This window comes from Trypanosoma brucei, chromosome 9, assembly GCF_000002445.2.
Source record: "Trypanosoma brucei brucei TREU927 chromosome 9, whole genome shotgun sequence".
Lineage (NCBI taxonomy): Eukaryota > Euglenozoa > Kinetoplastea > Trypanosomatida > Trypanosomatidae > Trypanosoma > Trypanosoma brucei.
This window is the reverse complement of record NC_007282.1, coordinates 12,120-38,884: the sequence shown is the minus strand read 5'-3', so window position 1 is coordinate 38,884 and position 26,765 is coordinate 12,120. Positions and strand designations below refer to the sequence as shown.

The 26,765-nt window shown below is 42.7% G+C and overlaps 2 protein-coding genes and 6 pseudogenes across 2 annotated transcripts, besides 11 other annotated features; 1 reads left to right on the top strand and 7 right to left on the bottom strand.

Moving 5' to 3' along the window:
* Nucleotides 1-291: 291 nt before the first annotated feature.
* Nucleotides 292-314: a sequence feature (AT_rich).
* Nucleotides 315-333: 19 nt separating this feature from the next.
* Nucleotides 334-371: a microsatellite.
* Nucleotides 372-696: 325 nt separating this feature from the next.
* Nucleotides 697-2,308, bottom strand: Tb09.354.0140 (annotated as a pseudogene).
* A 1,380-nt stretch (nt 2,309-3,688) lies between these two features.
* Nucleotides 3,689-3,710: a microsatellite.
* Nucleotides 3,711-4,095: 385 nt separating this feature from the next.
* On the bottom strand, nt 4,096-5,627 carry Tb09.354.0130 (annotated as a pseudogene).
* A 1,011-nt stretch (nt 5,628-6,638) lies between these two features.
* Nucleotides 6,639-6,767: a microsatellite.
* Nucleotides 6,768-7,069: 302 nt separating this feature from the next.
* Tb09.354.0120 lies at nt 7,070-8,594 on the bottom strand (annotated as a pseudogene).
* Nucleotides 8,595-11,009: 2,415 nt separating this feature from the next.
* Nucleotides 11,010-11,037: a sequence feature (AT_rich).
* A 252-nt stretch (nt 11,038-11,289) lies between these two features.
* Tb09.354.0100 lies at nt 11,290-11,712 on the bottom strand (annotated as a pseudogene).
* Nucleotides 11,713-12,209: 497 nt separating this feature from the next.
* Nucleotides 12,210-12,253: a sequence feature (AT_rich).
* A 247-nt stretch (nt 12,254-12,500) lies between these two features.
* On the bottom strand, nt 12,501-14,000 carry Tb09.354.0090 (variant surface glycoprotein; the record flags this gene model as incomplete). Its single annotated transcript, XM_798280.1, has 1 exon — nt 12,501-14,000. The coding sequence occupies one exon, from the start codon at nt 13,998-14,000 to the stop codon at nt 12,501-12,503; it is 1,500 nt and encodes a 499-aa protein (XP_803373.1).
* Nucleotides 14,001-14,213: 213 nt separating this feature from the next.
* On the bottom strand, nt 14,214-15,052 carry Tb09.354.0080 (annotated as a pseudogene).
* Nucleotides 15,053-16,219: 1,167 nt separating this feature from the next.
* Nucleotides 16,220-16,299: a sequence feature (AT_rich).
* A 133-nt stretch (nt 16,300-16,432) lies between these two features.
* On the bottom strand, nt 16,433-17,776 carry Tb09.354.0070 (annotated as a pseudogene).
* Nucleotides 17,769-18,016: a repeat region.
* Nucleotides 17,769-23,021: a repeat region.
* Nucleotides 22,769-23,021: a repeat region.
* A 12-nt stretch (nt 23,022-23,033) lies between these two features.
* Nucleotides 23,034-23,249: a repeat region.
* A 1,864-nt stretch (nt 23,250-25,113) lies between these two features.
* Tb09.354.0060 (variant surface glycoprotein) lies at nt 25,114-26,577 on the top strand (the record flags this gene model as incomplete). Its single annotated transcript, XM_798278.1, has 1 exon — nt 25,114-26,577. The coding sequence occupies one exon, from the start codon at nt 25,114-25,116 to the stop codon at nt 26,575-26,577; it is 1,464 nt and encodes a 487-aa protein (XP_803371.1).
* Nucleotides 26,578-26,765: the final 188 nt, after the last annotated feature.

The window sequence follows — 26,765 nt, the reverse complement described above, 5'->3', positions numbered from 1 at the left end:
GTGTCCATTTAACTTGCAATGCTTCTTTGCATTACTTTCGGTGCCTTCATTTTTTCCAGACACTGTGTCTCCTTTATTGTTCTCTCCCTTATCTCCTTATGTATGATGCTGGTCATAGTCATGTTTGTGTATAAAACTGCGCATCTTCAATTCGTCTTTCCTCCCTGTCTTTACTTTATTTTAATAATATTCCACGTTCTCTTTATCTCTTACACACTCTCTCTCCAATTTCACCTTTTCTATTGTTTGAATTGTTCCTATTCTGTCCACATATTTAGTATTTACAACTCCTTTTATTATAATATTATTATATACACTCTCACAACACACTCCTATTATTATTGTTATTATTATTATTACTACTTTTATTAAAATATTAGCATATACACACTCACAGAAAGCCACTATTATTGCAATAAAATATTGCTATTATAACCCATGCTAATGTCCATTTAGTAAACAAGATAGAGAAAATATACAATATTGGAATATGACTCATTTTTCATACCTTACAACCATAGTGCTTTACGCCCACAGCCCAATGTCATACCTAGTCTTCATATTTTTGCATTTTTACTATTTTTAAAATTTCCATCAATGAGTGATAAGACACATAAAAATTTAGCAAGCAAAGCAAATTCTCTCAAAGTATAAAGTTTCATAAACTTCTTAAAATTGGGAAAAATTCTTAAAGTGTTAAAATGCCACATAAATAAGAGAAATAGCAACCATAAGAGCGAATTTCTTATTGACAAGAAAACTGTTGTTTCTGCTTTTTTCTTTGTCAGGCTCATCTGTTTCGCCGTTTTTGCCCCTTTTCCAGCCACAAACGGGGTTGTTTTACCCTTGTTTTCTTCCTCACATTTAGTTTTCTCAGTATGTTGGCCACAGTTTACAGTTGTCGTTTTTCCATCTCCTTCATCTTTCTTATCTGTTTTTCTCTCATGGTCTGGAAAGCATTTTTCACCATCTTTTTTGTTATTATCGAATTTGCATCCCGCGTTCTTGCACGGTTCTTGCTCTTTGTGTTTGGCGCACTCTTCTTTAGATGGTGTCTTTGTTTCTTTAGTCCCTGGTGTTTGACAGGATATTTTACCTTCCACGCTTTCTGTTGCCTGTTTTTGAAGCTTGTTTATGCTTTTGTTCTGGTAAAAAAATAGTGCCTTCGTTAGGTCCTCTACTGTAGGGGCAAGGTTTATTTTTGTGGTGCCACTTCCCTATTTGTTGAACGAAATAGTTTCAACTTCTGAGCTGTCAATTGCATTCCATAACTTGTTTTTGAATGTTTTTTCGTCTTTGGTTCCAAAAGCAGCTTCGATTGTTTGCTCCGTTACGATTTCTCTCGCTATCCCTAGGATGTCGGCGTATGCTTCCTGAAGCTGGGTGTCGCTGCTGAGCTTCTCCCTTCCTTCTATTGTTAGCATTTTTTTGCTGGTTCGATTGTTGCTTCGGGCGTGGTAAGCTTGGCTAATGCCTGTTTCACGTCGTAAAGTGTTGCTTGTCGGCCATATGTCGGCGCCTTCTCGTGTTAGGCCGTGTAGGTGTGTGCATTATCGCCGCTTGTGACAATTATTAGGTCGTCTCCGAATCTTAATGTTAGCTGTCCTGTTGTAAAGATGCCGTGGTTAGCTGTTGTTGTGAGGTACTCGCATTGGTTACCGTTGCCGAGAATCTGGGTTGCTTGATCCGCAAGCTTGGCGCCGGTTCTTTTGACTTTGCCTATGGCACTGGTTATCTTCGTTGTTATTGTCGTCGCTGTCGTCCCTGGTTGAGCGGCTCCTGCACCGATTATTGTTGGGATTCGCGTCATCGTGTTCGGTGCCGAGTAACACTTTGTTAAGGCTGTGTGCGTTGCTTTGGTTTGCGCGGCTGTGGTTTTCGTTAAACAGCCGTTTGCTGAACCCGCTGTTGTATAAAAGATATTGACGAATTCGTCTAGGCGGCCTGCTGCTAAGCCGCTGCGCCCTGCTGTTTCTGCTGCTATTGCTGCTAGTTGAGCGAACGCCGCCTCAGCCACTTGCCGTTTTCTCGCTGAGAAAGCTGCATAGACTCTTGCCTTGGCCCAGGCTGTATGATTCGGCCCCAGTTTCCAGTAGTAAAGTTGAGCTCACTGTTCGGCCTTTTCGATTTCCACCAAGTCTGCCTTGGTATTGTTAATTAGTGAGACAAGATCGACAGTGGCTGCTTTTAGGTCGTGCGTTAGCTCACAAACCTGGTTTACGGCTTTGGCATGTAGAGCCGCTTTGCTCGCCGCCCTGATCCCTGGCACGACACAGATGACGAAAACTAGTGCTGTTAGTGAAACCATCTCAAATCTGTGTGTGTATGGGGCTTTTGGAAGAAAGTTTGGGGGTTGGTTTGTCCCATTCTTTAAATTTCGTGTCGGGGGTGTTTAAAACTGCGGTCACCGCTGCCAAAAGGGTATTAATAATTGTTGCACCGCATACGTTGTAAAGTGATGTAGTTGTAAATTAGGTTCTGTTATCTCTTCTTCTTTTTTTATTTCTAGATTTCGCTCATTAATGTTTCTGAATAGCTTATCGGATGCATCTGGAAGAAAATAATATTAAGGTGACAATATTACAACTGTCCGTTGCCCGCGTTAGCAGCGCTGCTCTAGTTTTTGTGGGAAATGCAAAAATGTTTGTAGTCATTGCATGAGTTTTATTTTTCGAAATGTTTTCACTTTTACTTTCCAATCTATTGTGTTCTGTATCTATATATAAAACATTTTCACTAATGTTCTGCGCTGTGCTCATCTAGTGTTGGTCGGCTCCTGCTGTATATATTCATCTGCAATGACGATATGACGTCGACATTTCTACAATACGGATTACCTTGAGCATTCTGTAGTATTTTCCTCTTTTGTTGTATGTATTTTTCGTCTCTATTTAGGCATTTTTGGCCGTGATTCCACTTATTTTCTTTGAAGTGTTTGAGATGATCCATAATTTCTGTGTCACGAATTACCTAAATAGGAATTACTCTTTTCTTCAAAGCTTTTAATATCAGACCAATGTATCAATAGAAAATTGGAAGAGTATCACCATTGATTCTCTCTACTTTATAAACCTCTTCCACATATTCATATATGTATTATTTATGATTTTTTACGTTTTCATTATTTTTTTTATGAGCATGGTAATCCAGAAGCATCCCTAGTTGTAAAATTATTCTCCAGGTGATATCATATTGTTTCACAAATATATGTCTTTTTTACTATATATAATGATAATACTACTCCGACATTACCTCACATTTACCCAATTACTTACTTCTGGGTCGATTTATTAACAGCTATATACTAGAATCCGCTATCAGATTTAAAATTCCAGTAGATACTATAATCACTGAAAGAGCATCAATCAATTTCTGTGTGGAATAAGCCACACTATTTATATCCTATCATTTTCTTCCTTGCTATTATTTCGATTATCCCGTTGTTTCACTTTCTATTTTCCTCCATTTTTTTCTCTATGGCCTATACCACTTTGGATAACGTTGGAACTATGCTTGGCCTGTACACTGGACATTGCCTCCCCATGATTTTCCCCTCGATCATTTCACTGTGCAAGGTGATTTTCTTTGTTATATTTGTGCTTGTAACTGTGCATATTCAAAGTACTCTTTTTCTATTTGTATTTTTTCCTGTTCTTTAATAATATTCCACGTTCTCTCCTAGACACTATCACTCACTCACTCACTCACTCCTACTACAACATTTTCATTGTTGTAAATCCTACTTTTTACCCGTCCATTTAGTCTTTACCAAACTTTTATTATAATATTAGTATACACACGCTGACAGCACGCTTCTATTATTATCATTATTCTTACTATTACTGTCGTATCAATAACTAATATGCATAACATGAATTAAATTAGTGACTTTATAATAGCAAACATTATTTATACACTGAGAACAAACTACTTAGCTACAATATGTTGCTTTCACTCCAACATTTTGCATCTTCAAGTTTTTCAAATTTTGAATATTTCCATCGAAAATTGTTGAAAAATATATAATTTCAGTAATTTTGAAAATTATCTCAAGAAAAGAAAATTTGATAAAGTTTACCAAATACACCTATAATTTCAAAATACCTGAAATGCTCCCAAACACACAAAAGTAGCAGAAATCATAGCTAATTTCTTATTTCCGATAATGCTGGAATCACGGCACATTTCTTTTTCTAGATCAGGCTCATTATCTTTACCCTTCCTTCATGCACAATTTTGTTTGTCGCCTGTTTTGTCAGCCTCACAATTTGTCTTACCAGTTCCGTGTTTTGCACATCCGTTTGCAGCTGCTGTACCTGTATTTCCCCCTGCTGCTCATGTTACTGTGGTTTCTGTTCCTGTCTCCTTAGGATTACATTTTTTACCATCTGCCGCATTTGCGTCATAATCGCATTCAGTTTCTGGGTATTCAGAGGGAGTTGTGTTTTGTGGTTTGCATTTAGGTGCCGTCATTAATGGCTTCTTTGGCTGTTGTCCTATTTGTGCCGTTTCTGGTTCTGTGTAGAGACTGTGAATGGAATCAGAAATTTCTTGGAATCGACGCTTTGCTGACCGCTGATGTGCTTGGTGTTGGTCGTAGTGCTGCTGGTAGCTGATTGCGGTCCGTAGTTTGTTTAACCATGGAATCGCAGCAAAGCCTTTTTGATTTTTCTTGAAGTGGTTTTTGTAGTCCACACACGCCGAAGCTTCGTTTTGGCAGTTTGTGTCGACGGCTCCGCCGAAGATTACAGCGCCATCGACAGTGCTGCCGGTTCCAACCATGCTCATGAACGAGGATAATGCTTTCTTAAGTTGTTCGTGTGCGTCGCTTCCGTCTCCCGACTTAGGACAGTTGTCTATTAGTTCCTGCATTCCTCCTGCTTTGCCGTTACCGCTTCCATCTTCGAGGTTGCTGCTCGCACCGCTTTGCATGCACTCGCCGTTTGTCCTTGTCTGACAAAGGCAGACCATGTCCGATAATACCGATTTCCCGGCTTTACTGTCCGCGCAGTTTGTTGCTTTGGTGTCCGTTGGTGTCTTCATGTCGCATTTAGTTTTTGCTGCGTCCCAAGCGGCCTTTCCCGCACAGAGAGCTCCCATTAGCTGATCTTTGATTTCCGCTGTCAACGGTTTTCTCTTTTTGGCTGGCTCGTTTTCTACCGCTCGCAGGATAGTCTTCGCTTGTCGGGTTAGTGCCCTGATTTGTTGCGCTGCCAGTGAGTTTGGCTTTGGTGGCGCCCTGTTGTCTATTAGTTTACTCCACTGGCTGTTTTTGTCATCGACGGCTTTTTGGCTTTTCTCCACGTTTCCCAGTCTTTCTCCCAGTTTATTTTTCTGTCTTTAGCCTGCAGCTCAGATTTCTTTTCCTCCCATGTGTTTGAGTCCGTCTGGTCAGCGAACAACAGTTGCCACGACTGTGGGGCCACAGACATGTTATAGTCAAGTATATTGTTGTAGTCGCTGGAATCGCCGAGTGAAACGTAGGTTTGTGATGTCAGCTTTAGGGCGCTACTGTAGATTTCGCAAAGGGTGTAATACTGGCGCGCTGATTTACCGTTGGCTGTTGCACCGCCATCCCTAGTGTTGATTACCAGGAACAGAGGAAAAAATGCCCTCCAGTTTGACATTTAATTGACTTTGCCTATCTTGTAAAGGGGATATTTGATTCCTGTTGTGGTGAGGCTAGTTTAAGGACGAAAAAAGTCTTTTTAAGAGGAATATAACTTAGTTTTGACAGCGGATTAGCATTACGCTGGTACATTTCTGCTGGATGAGCCAGCTTTTGAAGGATGATTCGCATGTTTTCCCTCTTCTTATGGATCAAGACAAGTTGGCGCTTTCAATGACCGCGGGTAGGTCTATTTACACTTCCCACCAGATGGATCGACGTGGGCTATACCTTTTCCTTTGAATTATGTGTAGATTATTCACCCATTTCTACCAATATCAGCAAAAAAAGTGACCATCTTACCTCTCCATTTATGCTCTCTTATTTGTGGCTATGGCAAATAACACACAGTTAGCATACTAGCCTCCTCTCACTGCAGTCATTGTTTCACACTAGTATCCATAATAAGATTAAAAACAGCAGTTTGAAACATCTCAGCTGATGCGCCCATATATTTCCAAGAAAAATGCAAGGCTTCACCTGTTCTTGTTGTTCTTGATGTACTTTTTTCTCTCTTATGTGCTGTTGCATATTGTGTCGTTTAATTCTATATTTTCCTATTTTTTGTTTTCTGTCGCTTCTTTTGCAGATAACGTACCGATTCCATTTCCCCTGTAAACTGAGCTCTACCAATATCGTATTGAACGTCCCATAATCTCCTTGTATACAGTGATGGCGCCAAGCATTATGCGTGTATTTAAGGTTACACGTATTTTATCCAAATTCGTCACTGGTTTTGTTGCACTTCCTTCGATAATAATATACTTTATCTCTTTCTCACAGTTTTACTCACCTTTTCCTGTCTCACTTTTTTTATTAATTTAAATGATTGTGTTTTCTTCGTGTATTTAGTGTTCACGACAACTTTTATTATAATATTAGTGTATGCAAACTAACAACACACCGATATTATTATCATTGTTACTGCTCTTATTATAATATTTGTATATACACACTCACAACACTTTCCTATTATTATTATTATCATTACTGTTATTATTATTATTACTATTATTATAATATACGTATACACACACTTACAACACTCTCCTATTATTATTATTATTATCATTACTATTATTATTATTAATATTATTATAATATACGTATACACACACTCACAACACTCTCCTATTTTTATCATTATTATAACAATAGTAAATATCCATTTAATAAAAACAAAAAATAACTGAATAAACAAATTAGAATATCACCCATTTTATACCCTATCACCATACTACTTTATGTCTATTGGAAACGTTTATAAACATTTTTCATATTTTCAAAAAGACACAATAATTTGCAAATGTTTGATAAAGAGTGTTAAAATATATTAAATTTTAGAAAGTAACATAAGTTTCACAAAACTAAACAAAACCCCTTGTAAGTTTTAAAATTTTGAAACAGCAAGGTCACAAATGCAGCAGAAACCACGCTGAGGGCGAATTGTTTGTTTAGGAGAAAACTGGAATCTTTGCATTCTGTTCCGTTCCATTTGCAGCCATCTTTGCAGTCTTCTTGCTTTTTTCTTTTCGGGGCACTTCTTACCTTCAGAGTTTGTTGTTCCTCCTGTAGCTTCTTTGTTCGTTTTTGAAACTGGATTTTGGGCATCGTTTTCGCATTTAGTCGTTGTTTCGTTATATCTGCATCCCACATCGGGCTTGCACTCCGCTTTTTCAAGTTTTGAGCAATCTGCTGTTTTCTGAGCTTGGCTATTTTTGTCGTTTGCGGTGGCTAGTTTTGGGTCGCTATGGTGCTGCGTCGTTGGCGGTGTAAGTTTTTCTGCGTGTTTGGTGGCTGCTTTGACCAGCTGCTTTAGTGTTTTTATTTGCCTGATTACCTGGCTTTTTGACTGCTCCGCTAACAGGCGCTGCTGCAAGTCGCTTTGTACTGTTTGAAGTTTGTCGAGCCACTCGGCTTTTGTGAAGATAGGTACTGAGTTTGTTGCCTGGCCTGTGTATTTTATACAGGCAGTATTGGTGCTGCCGTCGCATCCTGTCCCGTCGTATTTCCCTACATAAAGATCGCTGCCTCCTGCTTGGAACGCTAGTTTTGCTGCCGTGAGCGCGTTTTGTATTCTCATAGCGGTTACCGGCTTTTTGGGTTCCTCTGGGCAGCTGGATCGCATCTTTTTCCACAAAGCGTTTCCTGGCGGCGTGGTTGTGCCCCATTTGAGGTCTTGGCTGCCGTATGGGCCGCACGGAGCTTTGGCTGGCGCCATGTTGTCTTTGACTGTACACAAACAGGCGACCATGCTGGAAATCGTTTTTACGGGGTTGCTGTTGCTTTGGGCCGTGCAGGCGGCTTCTCGGTTTTCGCTGTCTGGAAATCCCAGCTCTGCTTTTTTGCTTACGTCGTAGCCGCCGTTATGCCCGTAGACTGCTGTTTTTATCAGAGTTTTCAGTTGATCGTCCGTATGACCGGTCGGCAGTTGCGACTTTTCGGCTGTCTGTATGTCGAATGCCGCTTCAGCGTATTTAGCGATCAGTCCTTTCAACGGTATCAGCTGCGAGGCGTTTTCTGGGGTGTAACCGTATTTTGCGAGCACATTTTTGAAGTTTGCGCTGTTATCTACTGTTGCCTTGGCGATTTTCCACGCAGCAATTTGTTCTGGTGTCCCGGGGTCTGGCTTCTGCTGCTGCTCGGTTGCTGCTACTGGCGTTGCACCTGGCGGTGAGGCCTTGAATTGAGCTGCCCAGGCGGCGTCTGCTAGTGACATGTTTAGCGCTAGCAGGTCTTGTAGGCTGCCATCTAGATTGCTTTGTTCGGGGTGCAATGTTATGTCGCCGTCCGCTAGCTGAAGGGCGGGGCACAAGTACGCCAGCGTCGCTAAGTTGTCGCCATCTGCCGGTGCCGCTGCCCGTGCCTGCGGGGTCACTAATAGCAACAGCACCGCCAGGTGAGTAATTATTTGTCTGGCTTTCATTTTCTGTTATGTTAGTGAAAGGGTGTCTGGTGGTGGTGCTTGTATTTTAAGGTTTGTTGGCCGGCGATGAGGGTGAGGTCTCCAGCCCTTTGAAAGCGGTTTAAAGTTTTTGACAGTTGCTCTGTATGTATTTACTTGTTTTTTTTCTTAAAGTAAGTCCCAGCCCTTTGGCGAAAGATTGTTTTATAGACAACTACACCTCGCTGAACTGTTATTTTGCCGCCGAATGTTTTTCGTATCGCTAAGCATTGGTTGGTGTTGCGCTGTCGTGCTTAGCCGTAGGTTCAGTTCTAGCTGACTTCTATTTTCTAGCCAGTGCTTGCTGTTTTCGCAATTGAATCCCAAAGGCGAAAGTCGTCAAAACCGAGAACTTTTCTGATGTCATTGCTTTTGTAGTTTTCTGTAGTGAAGCCAGCCTAATCTTCTGTCGGTGCCCGCGTTTCCGTTTTTAACATAGTCTGGATAAAAGTAGGTATTGTATTTTAATAAAAAAATATCCTTGAGAGCCTGTGCACCTGCAAGCCCTGAGCTGACTCAGAATTTTAATTTTACTGTTTTTGAGCTTTAAAAATATTCCTTGCTTTAAACACTTCACAACAAATCTCCACAAATTCTAAATAACATTTCTCGCTATCGATCTTGTATGTTTGAAGTTCCCCCAAATCTCTTGTACTAAATTTCCTTCCTTCCAATTCTTTACATCAACAGATATTTTTCACAATCAACTTCGCCTCATTCTTCCATGCAATCAATGGAGGATAAAAGTGGAATGAATAAAGCTTCTCCAATTTTTTGACCATATTGAATAGAAAAAAATCTCGCTTCATCATATAACCCAATCATTCCACTTCTCAAAACAAATCTCTGTCCTACAGTTTCTTCCTCACTTGCACTCCATATTAGCAATGGTTTGTAAATACTCTGCTCTGACCACCACTCCCCACTTCCCTTTAATAATTCTCCAAATGCATATTCAAATTTCTTAAATGCCCAAACTCTTGCTATCAAACCACCGCCACTAAGATAAGCTTTTTCTACTAAGAGGTGATTTTAGTAAATAAAGTAATTTATTATCCTCTTCTTTTCTGTAACCAACATTAAAAAACTAATAACAATCTCTCCACATGCTCTTTGTAAATATCCTATTCACCAACCCTATCTTCATTTTCTGCAGTATTTTGTATCAAATATTCCACAGCATTCTCATATTTATTTCCATCACTAACAATAGCATCAGGCCCATCCAAATGAATAACATTGTCCTCATCACTTGCATTATGCCTTTATCAATATTGTACAACCTATCCAGATCTTTTAATATGGTTATACAAACCTTCTGTCGCAATTGTAATTATGTCAACATTACTTAGTTTGTCACTCAATATGAGCCTACACCATTCTTGAGTTGCATTATTTGAACGACAATCACAAAGACTCTGGGCTTCCCATGTTGACCCTATTCTATATTTTCCTGTTTTTCCGGAAATGTTTTTGCACTGTGAAACACTTTATGTAATATAAATGGTAATAGTAAATTTTCCAAAACACCAAATTTAATGACTTAATTTACTTAAAAAATTTGAGAATGTTATAAGAAAATCATAACAAATAAAAGAAAAAAATATGTTGAGTCACTACTGGTTTTACATAACAATACATTAATATTGTTATTATTTCGTTGTTAAATGACGTATTATCAGTGTCTGAAACACCTCTTTAATCATACATCTCTAACTTTTTGTTTTAGTATCAGTTTTAGTATAATCTGGTGCTGTGAATGCTAGAGGAATTCCACTGCTGTTTAACAATCTTCACATTTAACCTCTATGCATAGTTTTCTGAATGGAAGTAGCTAGTTGACCTGATTATTTTAAATGTTCTATGAATATTACGAGTTGCCTGTCATAGTTATCCAACCACCCTGTTTTGTCGTGAAAGTCCCATCATCGTGTCTTTATAAACTAATGTTACTATTGTTGTTATCACAATCTGTGTTGCTAAATCTGTAGATCTTCAGTGACATGTTGGCTACAATCTTCTCCTACTAATACTGATACATCACAAATTTCTGCGGTATGTGCGCGGCGGCCGATGGGGTAACCATAGTTGGTCATTGCGCTCTATTTTGTCTCTTTCATATTGTTCCCCGATAATCTTCTTGTGTATAAAGACGAACATTGTTTTGTATTTATTGTAAGCTACTTATCTTTCATTTTCATTTTTTAAAAAAATTATTCTCCATTATCTTTCATAATGTTCCTCTTGTTCTCTTTCTCTCCCAAGCACTCACTCTCACACTACTTTTCCCACTTACTTTATTAAACCCTTGCTATCGCTTGAAATGCTATTATTTGGAGCATTCAATTTGTCTTCACCACTTATATTATTATCATATACTCACAACACTCTCCTATCTTAATAATAATAATTATAACTATAATTACTGCTTTTAGTATACTATTAGTATATACACACTAACAACTTACTCTTATCTTTCACCTTACTATCACTATTATAACCCTAACTAACGTTCATAAAACAAGAAAAATAAAGCAAATTACACTATAAATCTTTTAATATTCTTATAAAATTAGTACGATACAACCATGGACAATTTGAAACCATAATTTTATAATTTTGTGTTTTTAAAATTTGCACATTATCATCAGGAGGTGTTGAAATATATCAAATTCTCTCAAAATAACAAATTTAAAAATTCAAAATCCTTGAATAGTACCAAGCTCACAAAAGAAGCAGCCATCAGAGCAAAATTCTTACTGAAGAGAAAAAATAAATCTTTGCACTTATCCTCAATACATCCAGATACTGCTTTCTGACCCGGTTTTACATCCTTGTTTTCCGCTTCACAGGCTCGCTGTGTTTGGTGTTTACTGCAGTATACTCCGGTACTTGTCTTTCCTGTTCCTGTTGATGTGTTTTCTTTTCCTGGTTTTGTCTTGTATTCTTTGTTAGTTTCATCATAGTAATAGTCAATAGCCGCACATCCTTCTACAGCAGTTGTGTTTTTTAGTTTGCATTTATTCTTTTCCTCTACTATTGGCTTTCTGCTTGGTTTTTGAGGTGGATTTATGCCTGTAGTGATTATGGAGCCCTGCATTAAGGTGCTTTACATCTGCTGCCTGATCTGTTGCTGCATGGCGATGTGCACGCATTGGCCTGATGACGCACAAGTTAACTGGTCGCGGGCTTCGTTTGTTTTGCCTAGGTTGTTGTGGTGTGACACGACCGGTACAGACTGTTATTTCGGATGGCTTTATCTTCCGAACTCCATATTGTTCCGCTTCCAAATATTAAGTTTTGTTTGTTAGCGTCTCTTGAAAAGAAAGTCGTTTCGCGCAGCAAAAGTCCCCGTTACAGCGTAAAAAGAAAAGCGGTCCACAGCACCATAGGCCACGCGGCAACGTTTTTTTTTCAAAATTTTAAAGGCCGCGCGAAGCACAAAACGCAGAGCTGAAATTCACAAAAGCAAAAGAAAGTAACAAATCTGGTCGGCGCTGCAGGTGAAAAATATGAATAAAAGTTATCTTCTGGTAGAAAAATGATTAGGATTGACGTAAAAAAGCCGCTACATCACTTACAATTAAGAAAATAGAGATTTATTAAAAAAATAAAAATTATAAAAAGAGAATTAAAAAATACTCCCAAAACTAAAAAACCCTAACCCTAAGTCTAAGCCGGCTAACCCCCCTACCTGCACAAAAAAAAACAAAAAACAACGGGAAAAAAACAATTTTAGTTGCCAGAAAAACAAAATATTTTTTTACAGAATCAGAATTTTTTACAAACTTACAAAAACAGTTCACTTTTTTCGGGTAAATTTGCGTGTTAAAACATATCAAATAGCAAAAGTTTTTTAAAGGAAAAAATTGAGGAGGAAAAATTGTTTTAAAAAAGCAAGGCCACAAATGCAGCAGAAACCACGCTGAGGGCGAATTGTTTGCTTGCTAGAATTGAGGAATCCTGACATTTGCCTTCAATCCATCCACAAACGGCTTTCTTTCCCTCTGGTGTCTTGCCCGGGACCTTTTTGCATTCGTCTTCTGTTTTCGCCTCGCCACATTTTGATTCATTTTTACCATCTGTCCCTGCTTGGTTTGCTGCTACTTTTTCTGCTGCCTCTTTGCCTTTCTCGCTCAATGTGCACCTTTTTTTCTCATCTTTTGCTTCGGCATTCCACGCGCATGGCGGTTTGCAATCTGTGTCTTTGTCTTTGGTATTGCACTCTGCTTCTTTGGAGTCGATTGTTTCTTGTCGTTGGCGCTTGGAAGGTTTGATAGTTTCTGCTGCATGTGCTGCGGTTATAGTGGCTATGGCCAGAGTGTCGCGTAGCTGCCACGCTTGAGCCTCTGCTGCTTCCAGCTGGGCCTGCATTTTGGCTTGCTCCGCTCTTATGGTATATGCTTTTTTCAGTTCCTTCGTTGCTTGGAGCATGTTTTCGACCCATTTTACTTTGTGGAATGTTCCTGTTCCCACTGTTGTCGTGTAATCAATGCAAGTGGCTGAACTGTCCCCGCCATTGCAGTTCGCTGCCGCGCCGTTTCCTAGGACGTACCTTCCGTTGTTGGTGTGGCCTGTGAAGGCTTTGTTGCCGAGCACGGATTCTACTTGGCTGACTGCCGCTGTCAACAGTTCTGCCGTGACTTTTTTTGGTTCGGTGGCGGGTTGACATTTTGCTACTATGGCTTTATAGGCGCTGACGCCAGCGCTAGCGCCGCTGCCTGTGCCGTAGTTGGCTTGGTCCTCCCCTTGGACGCAGATCCCGTTGTTGGTGCTTGCTGTGCCGCAAACGCATGCTAGCGCTTGTGCTAGATTTTGGCTGGCAGCCTTTGCATTGCCGCCGCCGTTGCATGCGTTGGCCCGGGTGTCGAAATTTTCTTCTTTTGCTTCGGTGGCCGTTTCATGTCCGAAAACCGCTGCTTTTAAGAATTTTTCGGCCTTTTCTTTTAAGCTTTGTAGCTCCTTTTGTTTCTCGGCTGCTTGGCCAGCTGTTGCTTTCGTTGAGTTGTACAGCCTTTCTAAAGCAGTGAGTGCAGCGCGCTTACCTGGGCTTTCCGGAGGCCTGGTGTAAACTGGAGACTTGTCAATGTTTTTTTCGGTTTTTACTGTATCTTTGACTGCTGTAAATTCTGTGTCGGTTGTGAAGATGCCAAAGGTTTTATTATTGTAGTGTTCGTCTGGTATGGTTGCCGCGTACAGTGCCTTCACAGCTGTCGGTACTTCTGCATCTGCCTGCGCGGTATTGAAATCCGCCGGTTCAATGGTGCCTGTCGCTGCCTGATATGCTGCACAAAGAGCTTCGTACTCCTGTGCATTTTCTCGCGCCGAATGTGCCACTGAAGTCAAAGCTACTAGTGCGGTTAGTAGATTCGCTATTAGTGACCGCATTACCTATAAGTTAGTAAATTTATGGTTTTATTTTTGTTGAAATGCGTAAATGTTCGTCCAATTATAGTGGCTTGTGAGTAAGTTTGGAAGTCACAGAAACCTTTCCGGTTTGTGGCGTTCTTTAAGACTTTAAGGCTAAAACATTAATATTAATTAGAAATTACCGTGGAAGGTGATTTTTTGTGATCAAACATCTTTAAAGTACCTTCGGAATCACATTTTATAAGTCTCAAATAAATACCCTTCCTTAAATGCGTAAATACAAATTTTGTCATACGTGAAATGAAATTTTTTTCAACCTCTCGTATAAGTTCGAATCTTTCTCAACTCTACCGTACTAAATTTCCTCCCTTTCAACTCTTTATTCTAAGTAAGATTTTCCACAATCAATTTCTATTTCTCCTCCCATTCAATTGGCTGACCTGGAAAATGAATAACTGGATTCTCTCCAATCACCACACTATATGGATTAGAAAAAAATCTCTCCTAATAATCATACTCCAATCATCCCTCTTTTCAAAACAAATCTCTGGCCAACAGCTTCTTCCTGAATAGCACTTCATATTAGCAAAGGCTTTGAAATACTTTGATCCGACCACCACCTGTTGCTCATTTTAAGCATTTCATTAAACGCTTTCTAAAACTTTCTGAATTTCCACACTAGCTATTATACCACAACTGCTCAACTAAGGTTTTTTAGTTATCCACCATTTTAGCAAATGAGTTAGGTTGATTTTTTCCTTTCCTGAGTAAAGAGCCTTTAAAAACCAATAACATCTCTCCATATTTTCCTTGTGATGTGAGTTCATAAGCAAATCCAACTGAGGTTAAAAATACTCAGCTGTCGACGTAAATAGAATTGAAGAAATCCGCTTTTCTTTGACTATATCCTCTCCACTAAAATTTTCCTCATTATCTACAGTATTTTGTATAAAATATTTCACAGCATTTTCATACTTCTGTCCATCAGTAACAATAACATCAGATCCATCTACAGTAATTACAATATCATCATCACTTGCAATCTGTTTTTTAAAAATTCCATAACCCATGTCGGTCTCGTAACATGGATATACAAAACTCCCATCGCAATTGTGATAATTTCAACTTTGCTTAGTTTGGGAATCGATATGAGTCTACACCATTCTTAAGTTGTATAATTTTGAAAAACAACCACAATAATTCTGTTTTTTAATTGTCATCATCGGTTATGTTTCCTTTCTTATATCCTCTTGAAGTGATATAGTACTTCGATACACTAAATGTAATATAACCAATAAATCTTTCAATATACTAAACTTTATTCCAAAAAGTAATTGAAATTAAAGGAAGGTATAAGACATTTTTTGAATGTATATGAATTTATCCACGAAGTTTTTTAGTTGAAGAAACAGTGTTAACAAATAAAAACAATGCCTTCATATAGTTTCGATATGGGTCTTGAAAGGAATGTGTGTCGTGTCTAAAACTTATATTTGATCACACACTTACGGTCTCTGTCCCAGAAATTCGCTTCTGTCACGGCTAGCACCTGACACTATGATTCTTCCTTTTTCACTTGCATTCATCAAATTTTTTAATCATGCACTGTTACGGGTATTACAGTAGGTAGGAGCATTATTAGTGGATACATACTGAGAATTTTACTAGTTTATACTTATAACTATCCTAACCATCGGATTTCATAAGACCCTGATCGGAGTAGCGGTAATAACTAACGGCAATGTTTTTGCTAGCATCATATCCGCCGCCGCTTCTCTTCATTATATATTGAAATGTGGAGCACAATACTCTCCTGTATTATTTCTTTCTTTTTTACCTTCTGTCTCTGTTTTTATGGATAAAGTGATGACTCCAATTTGTACTGCAATACCTCTTTTCTTATTGGCCCCTCCATCTTATCTCTGCGTATGGTAACTCCCATAGTCATGTTTATGTTTGAAACTGAACATCTTTCACATTCTCAACCGTCCAATTATTTATGTTTTTTTTGCGTATCTATTAATAATACTCTCAGTATTCCCATTCACTTTCTTCATCCCACAGTTCCCTTGCCATTGTTTTAAGTTCTTTTCTTTTGTTCAAACCATATGGCTTTTACAAAACTCCGATCTTCTTATATTAATAGTATGAACACACTCATAACACTCTCCTATCATTATCATTATGATTACCATGATTTTTAATCCTCTTGTTATAATATTAGTATGCGGAATCTCAAATATTTTTGTTACTATTATTTTAAACTTAATTAATATCCATAAAATAAATATAATTATAATAGAAGTAAATTTTTATACCATAAAAGCTTATTATGTTCCAGACGTTGGCTATTATCACACCAAAATTATATGATTTTTATATTTTCATAATTTTCACATTTTAATCAAAGTGTGTTTAAATATGCTAAATTGGGAACGTCAGCCAATTTCTTACGATACAACTGGAGTATTACAAGCATTATTTTCCCATTTGCAATCCGGAGCTTTGCAGTCATCTTGAGGTTTCCCTTTGCATTTCTCTTTTTTCCTGTCTTCCACTTTCCCTCCCTCTTTAGCTTGGCACTTTCCATCTTTGAATTCACAACCTTTTTCCGGGTTGCATTCATCTGCAGTTGGTATGGTTGTGCATTTCTGTGTGTTGGCGCTACCGTTGTCGGATGTACTGCCTGTTTCTTTTGTATTTGCCCGGCGGTTTGTTGCTTTTGCTGTTAGCTATGCTGCCAACTCTCCTGCCTCCGGCTGCTTGGCAAGTTCCAAAAAACTACCAGTTAATGTCTTTCCTCCGACTGTAAATGAGCGTTTTTCAGCCTTTACGTACTGTACGAAGTTTCTGTCGAAGTCGGTTTCGCTTGTTCCGAGCACTGCCTCTATTTTACTGGTCGTGTCTGGACCTTGCTTGTCAGCACCTGTCGTTTCCTGTCTCAGCAATTTGATTAGTGTGGCCAGTTTATGGGACGTTTTCAGAGTTGCTAGCTTTTGGGTAGTCGGTAGCGTTGGCAGTTGGTACGTGGTGAGCGTTGCTTCGCACACCAGGCGCGTTGTGTATTCTTTCTGTGTTATTACGAAGCCGCCGGCGAATGTTGCCGTTTTGCAGGATGATCACTGCTTGCCGTCGGTAAAGATGGTCGTGTCTTATGTGTCTATTGATGTGGGCGTCACTATTAGCCTTGCTCCGAAGTAATTTGTGTTTATTGCCTCGCCTGTGTTGGCTACTACTCCTTGTTTGTCGCTGCATTGTGTCCAGCCCTTTGTGGGGTCGGACCCGCCTGCTGTGGCTTGTATCTTTATTTCTCCCGGCTGAAACGAGCTGTCGGGGAGCATCTTCATCTTGAATATGGATTTGTGGTCCACCTGGATTTTTGATGTCGTTTTTGTCGTCTGGTTTTCGATTGTGCAGTTTTCTGTTGGTTGTGTGGTGATTGTCGATGTTATTTCAGTTGTGATGGCGTTGGCTTTTGGCCAGTTGACTGTGTTTACGGCCGGTGCTGCTGCGTGGTTGGTGACTGACTTCGCGGCTAGTTGCAAAAAGGTTGGTAACCGCATAGTTCTGCTGGCTAGTACCTTTGCTGCTTCTCGCTTGGCCGTCGACGCTGTTCTGTTGTTTTCAGCTTCGTTGTTGATCTCAGACTGCAACAAAAGGGCCAGTGCTCGGTGGCCGGTGATCTGGTGTTAACTTGTGGAGTACAAGGCCGCGAGCCTGTGCGCTCTGACGTGTGCACTTGTTTGTTCTATGTGAGCTTCAGCCTTCGCTGCTTCCGTTTCAAAGCCCCGGCGATGCCGGCCACCTCAACGTGGTGCCAGGGTCCAGTACCCCGTATCATCGGGGGAAGCCAAGAGTCAGCAGCGTTCCTTTCATGGGGAACAATGCTGTGCTCCGGCTACGGCATCATACAGCACAGGGATCAGCAGCGTCTTGCTGGGACACCGTTCTTCATTTGTCGGTCCCTGGGCATTTGCCAGCGTGCCATCAGCAGTATCATCCGCACCAAGATGCTGCTGTCCGGTGATGTGGAAGAGAATCCCGGCCCGTCGTTGCGCGGGATGCAGTGAAACTGCGCCGGGCTATCTCAAGGAAAGAGATTAGCACTCCACAAAACCCTTGTTGATGAGCGGATCGCCTTTTGTCTGTTGAGCGAGACAAGGATGACGCCTGGAGAGGCGGCTTGCTTTAGCGTTGCTGGCTACCAACATCACGGAATAGCTCTTAACTGCAAAGGAGGTGGTGTATCAATACTAGTAAGGGAGGACCTACCAGTTGATACCGGTATGGCCGTTGTTGGTCGCATTGAACAAGTGCATGCAACAATTCACCTTACACGTGCAACGGCGCTGACTGTCACGTCGGCATACATCCCACCAAAATATATCTTCACGGCAACTGACCTAGATACGCTTCTGACAACTGTCGGTGCCCAGCTCATCGGTGCAGACGCTAACGCACACGCGTTGGCATGGGATCGCGCGAGCCCAACAAATACCAAGGGTGAAACCCTCACACAGTGGTGCATTGACAACCAGTTTCTGGTCTGCAACACTGGTGAGTGCACAAGATACGCGCTCCACCACGGGGAGTCCACCCCTGATGTGACACTGTCAAGGAATTGCACAGTGTACACGTGGACATCGCTGTATTCTCCCGATAGCGATCACCATCACATATTTTTCGACGTTATCGTTGGAGACGGCACAGATGCACTGAGTTGCCCGCGGCTTCGAAAGCCCATGTACGCATGGCTTAAAGCTGACTGGAGTAATTTCCGTCTCAAGGTTGACGAGCTCTGCAGGAAAATTGGTAGAGAGAAGAACGTCAACACCCTGGAACAGAAATTGAGCTCTGCCATCCGCATTGCGACGAAGGTCTCCGTCCCCCGTGGCTGCAGAGCAACGCCACCACATTGGACACCTGCGCTCGCGAAACTCGATGAAGAGATCGCTGGATGCGGAACATCCCACCGAAGGGAAAAGTTGGTAGTCACGCGTAAGCAGATCCTGGACCGTACCACAAAGAAGAGATGGAGCACGCTATGCTCCAGACTTGCGGTGTCAGACCGCTGCAGTTGGCACATTGTCAAGAAGGTATATGCGCCACGACCACTAACCACACCGGCTGTACTTGTAGATTACGCGGCCATCACGGACTACCGTCAAGCTGAGAGGTTCAGTAAACTGTACTCGTCCCGAGAAAGAAGGCACATCGACTCACACCCACCGGCACCCATAAAGACAATAGCGAGTGAGTTCAGTCCCATCACGATGGCTGAACTACGGAGATCGATCAAACTGCTACCGAGTGGATCCGCAGCCGGACCTGATTGCTTATACAACGAGGCACTGCAACATCTCGGTAGAGCAGCGCTGAATGTTGTTCTGATGCTATTCAATGAGAGCCTACGAACGGGAGTCGTGCCGCCTGCATGGAAGACTGGTGTTATCATCCCCATCCTGAAGGCCGGAAAAAAGGCGGAGGACATCGATTCTTACAGGCCAGTGACGCTCACGAGCTGTCTCTACAAAGTCATAGAGCGCATAATTGCCGCGAGACTTAGAGACACTGTTGAGTCCCAGCTGACGCCGCAGCAATCAGGCTTTCGCCCCGGATGCTCAACGCTCGAACAACTCCTGCACGTCCGTGCTGCCCTCTGCCGTCCCACGCACCAATCTCGTACGGGTGCTGTATTCGTCGACTACGAGAAGGCATTCGATACAGTAGAACACGACAAAATTGTGAGAGAATTGCACAGAATGAAGGTATCACCCCACATTGTGAAGTGGTGCGTATCATTTCTGAGTAACCGAACTGGCAGAGTGAGATTCAAGGAGAAGCTTTCCAGAAGCAGAACATTTGAGCGAGGAGTGCCACAAGGAACTGTCCTTGGCCCAATCATGTTCATTATTGTCATGAACTCGTTGAGCCAGTTCCTTGCAGAAGTGCCGTTACTGCAGCACGGATTCTTTGCAGACGACCTGACTCTATTTGCGAGGCACAAAGAGAGGGATGTCATCAACTCACGCTACAATGCGGCCTAAACGTGGTGTTACAGTGGTCAAAAGAGTACTTCATGTATGTCAACGTAGCGAAAACAAAGTGCACACTCTTCGGGTGTATAGAGCGCCACTCCCTTACATTACAACTGGACGGCGAAAGAATAGGAGCTGACAGGACACCGAAGCTTCTAGGAGTAACATTCCAGTGTCTGCAAGGGATGGCAACACATGCGGCCGAAACGAGACGCAAGATGGACTTCCGACTACTGCAGATAGCAGCCATCTCAACTTCTACATGGGGGCCAAGACGACAAGTACTGAGAGCTTTTTATCTAGCACTCGTAGAGGCACACCCCATGTATGGCATTGAGGTATGGTACTGGGACGCTTCGAAACGAAGTCGCGACCTCCTTGCAGCAGCACAACACAAAGCCAGTCGCATCATAGCTGGCATACCGCATGGGACGCGCAAAGAGGACTCTCTGCTGGAAGAAAACCTCCTGCCACTCAAGACGGCCACTCTTGTGTGCAGCATGAAATTCATGCTGATGTGTGAGTCACGAGGCGGATGTTTGCGGCGCAGTGCTGAGGAAGTATACCACAGCAAACACCCAGTCAGAGCCCTACATTCCCGCATCATGAGGTCCTACCCCCACCTCCACATTGAGCCACGCGAGCACCCACTAGAGACATCGACGCTCCGCCACAGCTGCCGACCGCTATTTCACACGCAGGTAAAGCCTGTGTGCGCTGATGACCCTGACGATGTTAAAAGGGAGGCTTCCAAAAAATGGTTTGTACGGCATTTTGCACGGAGGGGGAAGGAGCCATCGCGACGAGAGCACTACGAATTGTGGACTGATGGATCCGTGTCCCTCGGTGAGAAGTCCGGAGCAGCTGCCCTGCTCCATAGAAACAACACGCTGATTTGTGCACCCAAGACCGGAGCAGGGGAACTCTCATGCAGTTACAGAGCGGAATGCGTAGCATTAGAGATAGGACTGCAAAGGCTGCTGAAATGGTTTCTGGCATACAGAAGCACACCGAGCAGGTTGTCCATCTTCTCTTACTCGCTGTCAATGTTAACAGCACTGCAGATAGGCCCCCTACCCGTAACAGAGCTAATTCTAAGACGACTATGGAGGCTTCTGCTTCAAGTTCAGAGAAGGAAAGTGCGTATCCGACTGCAATTTGTGCTTGGCCATTGTAGCGTGAAACGGAATGAGGTTTGTGATAAAATGGCCAAAAAGGCCGCAGATTTACCACAGTTGCGAGACACATGGATCCCCGACATCATTGCTTATGCGAAGCGAGTGCTTAAGTCGGAAGAAGTCCATGAGAACACTCATAGGTTTGGTATCACGGGCAACCACTTTCCAACAAAACATAAAGAAGAACTGACGAGGGAAGAAGAAACGGCACTGGCACGCTTTCGGGTTGGGTCTTCAAGACACTATGGATGGATGTTGCGAAAGATCAACCCGAGTGTGCCTCCACAGTGCCGATGGTGCAACCCGCAACATGCAGAGATAGGGCAAACAATACAAACGGCCCCAACTGTTGCGACACGCACTCTTCAGAGAACCTCCGAACCGACCAAATGTACGGAATGTGATGCCACATACCAATGCCGCTCGAGTGCTGTAACGCACATGGTAAACAAACATGGCTTTGTGCGAGCTGATGCCCTCCGGAGGATCAAATACGGCGATGCAACACCTGCAGTGGATATCCCCCCGGAGCCCCCTCCAGTGGTGGCGATCGTTCCTCTACCATCGAACACACGAGTCCCGATGATACCGCAGGTGCTTCATTGTACCCTCTGTGCCTCCAAATTCGCAGTGCAAGGCCGACTATTACACCACCTTAGAACAATACATGGCATAGGTAGCGGTAGTTGCCGCGTGAAAAGGGGGCAAGAAAACGAGGACTCATTGCAAGGAGATGGTAGCGTCCCAGCAGCCCCAGCTCCTCAGGATACACGGAAGCTGCCGTTTCAATGTGACCTGTGTGAGGCGAGCTTCGGTACACGCTCTTCCCTGTCACTACACAAAAAATTCAAACATAAAAGCATAGTGACGGAGGAAGGTACCGTGGTGTTGGTGCAATTCCCTCGTAAGCGTGCCCGTGAGGGAAACGTTAACGTCCGGGGGAGAGGAGAGGTGCAGTGTGGTGTGTGCCAAAAAGTGCTCAGTTGCAGGGACTCCCTCATCCGACACTGTAAGGCTTTCCACAAAGGTGAGGGAGTCGAGCTTAAATGCAGCAAGAGCACAAAATTGTGTGCCACTGATTCCCCGCATACAAAAGCATCCATGTTGGTGTGCCCGACATGCGGAAGGAAGTGTGCTAGCAAAACTGGCCTCACCCTACATCAAAAGAAGATGCACGGTATGAAGGTAGAGCGCGCTGTTACCAGCCAACGCGGCGACTGCGAAGAAACGTCGCTGCACTTGATGAGCTGCCCCGGTTTGAAGGATTTACGTGTTAGGTTTGCGGTAGAAGGTGAGTGTGTGCAGGATGTATGTTTCTCTAAAAGGCTGGCGCAGTTTATCATTGCGGTTGAACGGAGCCGGCCGCAGGTGAAGTTCTCCCCTAATGTAACAGTCATACAACCCACTCTCCCTTCTGCAACTTCCCCCCTTATTGCCGAGTGTGGAGCTAGCAGGAAAAGCACCGGATGCAGGAATAGTCCAGACACCCTCAGAGACAGAGGAGGTATGCAATCAGCAAGCAACAGAAACAGAAAGAGGGAGAAGAGAATAATAAACGAATAACAAAAAACAAAACAAAAGGATTGCTAATTGACATATTTTGGAGAGTCCGGAGTGGGGGGCTTCTCGCCCCATCTGCTGTATTCCGTTCAACTGCGGAGCTACAACAAAAATTATAGAGGGTGTGTTAGGCTGAATAAAAAAGGGAGACTCTGCCACAGTCGCCAGATCGATAGCATCTCAGGGCTCTACGGTGATGGTTGATGGCCGCGCCAGTGGGGGGAAACTCTCACGAAGGCACGAAGAAAATTCCAAAAAAAAAAATCAAGTGAGTACCCTGGCGATGCCGACCGCCTCAACGTGGTGCCAGGGTCCAGTACCCCGTCTCATCTGGAGAAGCCAAGAGTCAGAAGCATTCCTTTCATGAGGAACACTGCTGTGCTCCGGCTACGGCATCATACAGCACAGGGATCAGCAGCGTCTTGCTGGGACACCGTCTTTCATTTGTAGGTCCCTGGGCATTTGCCAGCGTGCCATCAGCAGTATCATCCATCAAGTGAGTAACGGTTTATCAAATGAATGTGGGGTTTTACTTTACTGTGTGGAAGGAGATACGGGTAACGTGTTTTAATTTATGAGTTGAAAAGGCGATTAAATTGATGCAAAGGAGATTGTTCCGATTTTTATGGCTCTGGTAGAACATCAGAAAAACTATAGGGAGCATACGCAACTAAAAATATGCTCGAAGGTTAATATAAACAAAAATAGACAACACAAAACAGGGTTGACGAGTAAAAACGATTGACTACGCAGACCAGAGCCGACAAGTGGCAGGATTTATCAAATACAATCTCCTCCTGCTGATCCATGCCTCGGCAAACACACCTGGCAACAAACCATTTTCTGGCACGAACTCAACACTGACCTGCGCAATAGCTTCGTTTGAGCATACTTGGTAATGAAGAATTGTTATGAAAATTTAAGGAAAGCAAACAAAGAAGTTGCAGGACAGCAAAAATGTACGACGGTCGCTTTATCACAGCAGAAGAAACCATCAAAGAAACACATAGAGGTTTTACAGCAATCATCTCCGTCGATAGCCGATGACGGCGGCAGATTACCTGGCAAACACATCGGCTTCGTATGTGGCAAAACATCCGCCAAAAAGTTGAAGTTTACTTCAACTGTAGTTATCGTATAGATTACGTCACACCAGCTCACGATAAGTCTTATACAAGCACAACTAAGAGGAACTGACGGCGGTGTAACCGCTATAGCACCTTCATTTATAAATGCAGCAGAAAAATTTGCCTTCTTCCCGCCATGACAGGGCACCTCACAAAAAAAAGAAAACTAAGCCACAAAATACAATGAGAAATACCAAGGTATCGCAGAAAGGTCACCTAAGCTGGAAGACACGACACTTCTCTTCCTACACGCACTGTCTAGGTTAATATTTTCAATGGACAGTCTTTATCCTTAACGCAGAAGGGGCAAAGCACAGAGAAGTTTCCAATGGACTCTCCAAAAGTTACTCACCTTATCCCCTAAACAAAAAAACCATGAAAAAAAGATGAAGTGACACTCAACACTTACAATTTCGTTTCTATTCTACTCTAAAATAATGGAAAAGGCACATACTTCTACGAACAAAAACAACGAATGCACTTCATCGTGCGTATGCGAACCAATCATAGCCAAAATCATCAAGCACTATGCGGACGCTCTAAGTGCACCGGAACACAGCCTAAACCAAAACACCATGGACCTTCTGAAGCAGAATACAGGCGTAACTTAAACAGGACAGGCCTTTGTGAAAAAAAAGAGATTCCTATCGTAGCTGAAGCAGGAAAAAAATAGAGGGCTGCGAGAAACAAACCAAAGCAGTGGAGAATTTATCCTTCCTGGTCTTACGCAGCGGAACAGCTAAGTCGTGAACCAAGGATCGTCTTACGGCGCGACACTGCAAAGAGGTTTGCTAGGAAAACCGAATGCAAAGGTGGCTTGTCGCCTGTAACCCGAACACCGGTGAACAACAACCATGGAACTCCATAAACGTCCAGCCTAAGAACAGCATAGCCAAGCGCATTCTAAAAAAATTTTCTGTAACAACACTACTAGAAATGCCTGGTTGGACGGAGCCTTACACCCGCGCTACAGTACACAGAACGAGCTGCTAGAATGTACTCTTCTACTACCGCCTTTATTAGCTGTAGCGCTGCAGGTGTAACCACCGGAAACCACAGACATGAAAAAAGCTGCCCCAACTACTAGCAAAGTTACCTCGCATGTGGACAATCAGTCAAGTTTCCATCAACGAATGTTCACTGAAATACCAACGCTAAGAACTTCCTCCTCTATTTTGCAAGGCCAAGGCAACAGCTGCTCAAGAGAAGGTGAAAAAGAGAGGATAATATGCAGAGCTCGCAATGGTTGCAGCCATTAGTGCTTTTCGTGATGACGGTGATTCTCGCAACCGCGCTTAAACGCGTAGACGCCGCCACAGGCGTCGGCATAAAGAAATCCACGTGGGAACCGCTATGTCAAGTAAGCGAAGAATTAGACGGCATAGCAGGTCACGTTCTACAAGAAGCGACGGAGATGATCGCAGCCACAATAGACTTCGACGCGGCAGCGAAGCGAGCAAGAATTTTCAGCCTAAAAAACCCCATGCACAAATGGACAAAAGCGGCTATCACCATAGCAACAGCCTACGAAGCAAAAGCAGCCGCAGCAGTTAGACAGCTAAAAGACACCTATATAAAACAACAAGTAGAAGCCGCCAGTCGGAGCGCTTACGTAAAGGGTCGGGTCGACGATTTCCTTAAGCTACTGGAGCAAACGGTCGACGGGAGCAACAACGCGTGCCTACTGGCAGATGAAAACGCAGACACGCCAGTGACACGCAGCGCTACGACAAAACTCGGGCAAACAGAGTGCAAGCTAACACAAAGCTCAATCACCGCAACGCGACGGACACCGACCCACATAACAACCGCAGGATACATAAACTTAGTCGAAGGGACCGGCGGCGACAAGCACCAACCAACAGCGGCAAGCAAAGAATGCCACCTAACAACGGCGCACACCAGCAAGGGTTTCGCCAAGGGCGAGGGAACAGCAGCAGCGGTGACGGTGATGGCTGGGTACCTAACGATTCCAAACAGCGCAGCAGAGCTGACAGCGGCGACCAAGGCAAACCTAATCACAGCAAGCGAGGGCGGGATAGCCGCCTGGAGTCATGCACACGCAGCCATAAAATTGCTCGACCGGACGCTGCCCACAGAGTACGCCAACGAAAGCGGCGACCTCACAGAACGAGCGGCACTGAAGGAAGCCGCGCAAAATTTGTTCGGCGAAGCAAAAGACCACCAAGGCAGCGATGGAAAGAAAGCAATAGAAGCCGTTTTCTCCAATACAAAGGCGGATACCATCAACACAATTATAACATTAATTGAAAAAGAGGATATTCCAAAAGGTGCAGCGGCCCGGCCAACTCCGGCAAAACTCGGGGAAATCAAAAACAGCATCGAATTAACCAACTTGTTGAGCTACTACCAGCAACGCTTATCCCAAGACTTCGAAACGCTTGATAAAAGGCTAGAAGAGTCTACCAAACACCAAGATCCAAAGGCAACAGAAAAAATTTGCGGTGAAGCAAAAGATGACGAAGATAAATGTAAAGGCCTAAAGGATAAGGGGTGCAGTTTTAACGAACAAGACAAAAAGTGTGAGTTGAAAAAGGATGTGAAAGAAAAACTAGAAAAATCAAACCAAGAAACAGAAGGGAATGATGGGAAAAGAACAAACACTACGGGAAGCAATTCTATTTTAATTCATAAAAGCCCTCTTTTGCTTGTAGTTTTGCTTCTAAAATAAAGTTTATAAAATATTTTTGTCTAAATTTATGAAGTTTATGAAATTTTTCTGTTTTGTAAAAATTTACAAATTTTTCTAAAATTGGAGATACTTTAACACTTTTTTATAAAAACATGCAATAAAGGGAAATTTCGAAAAGAAAAAACAAGAAAAACATGTTGAAATGAGCATGATAGTGGTATACGAGT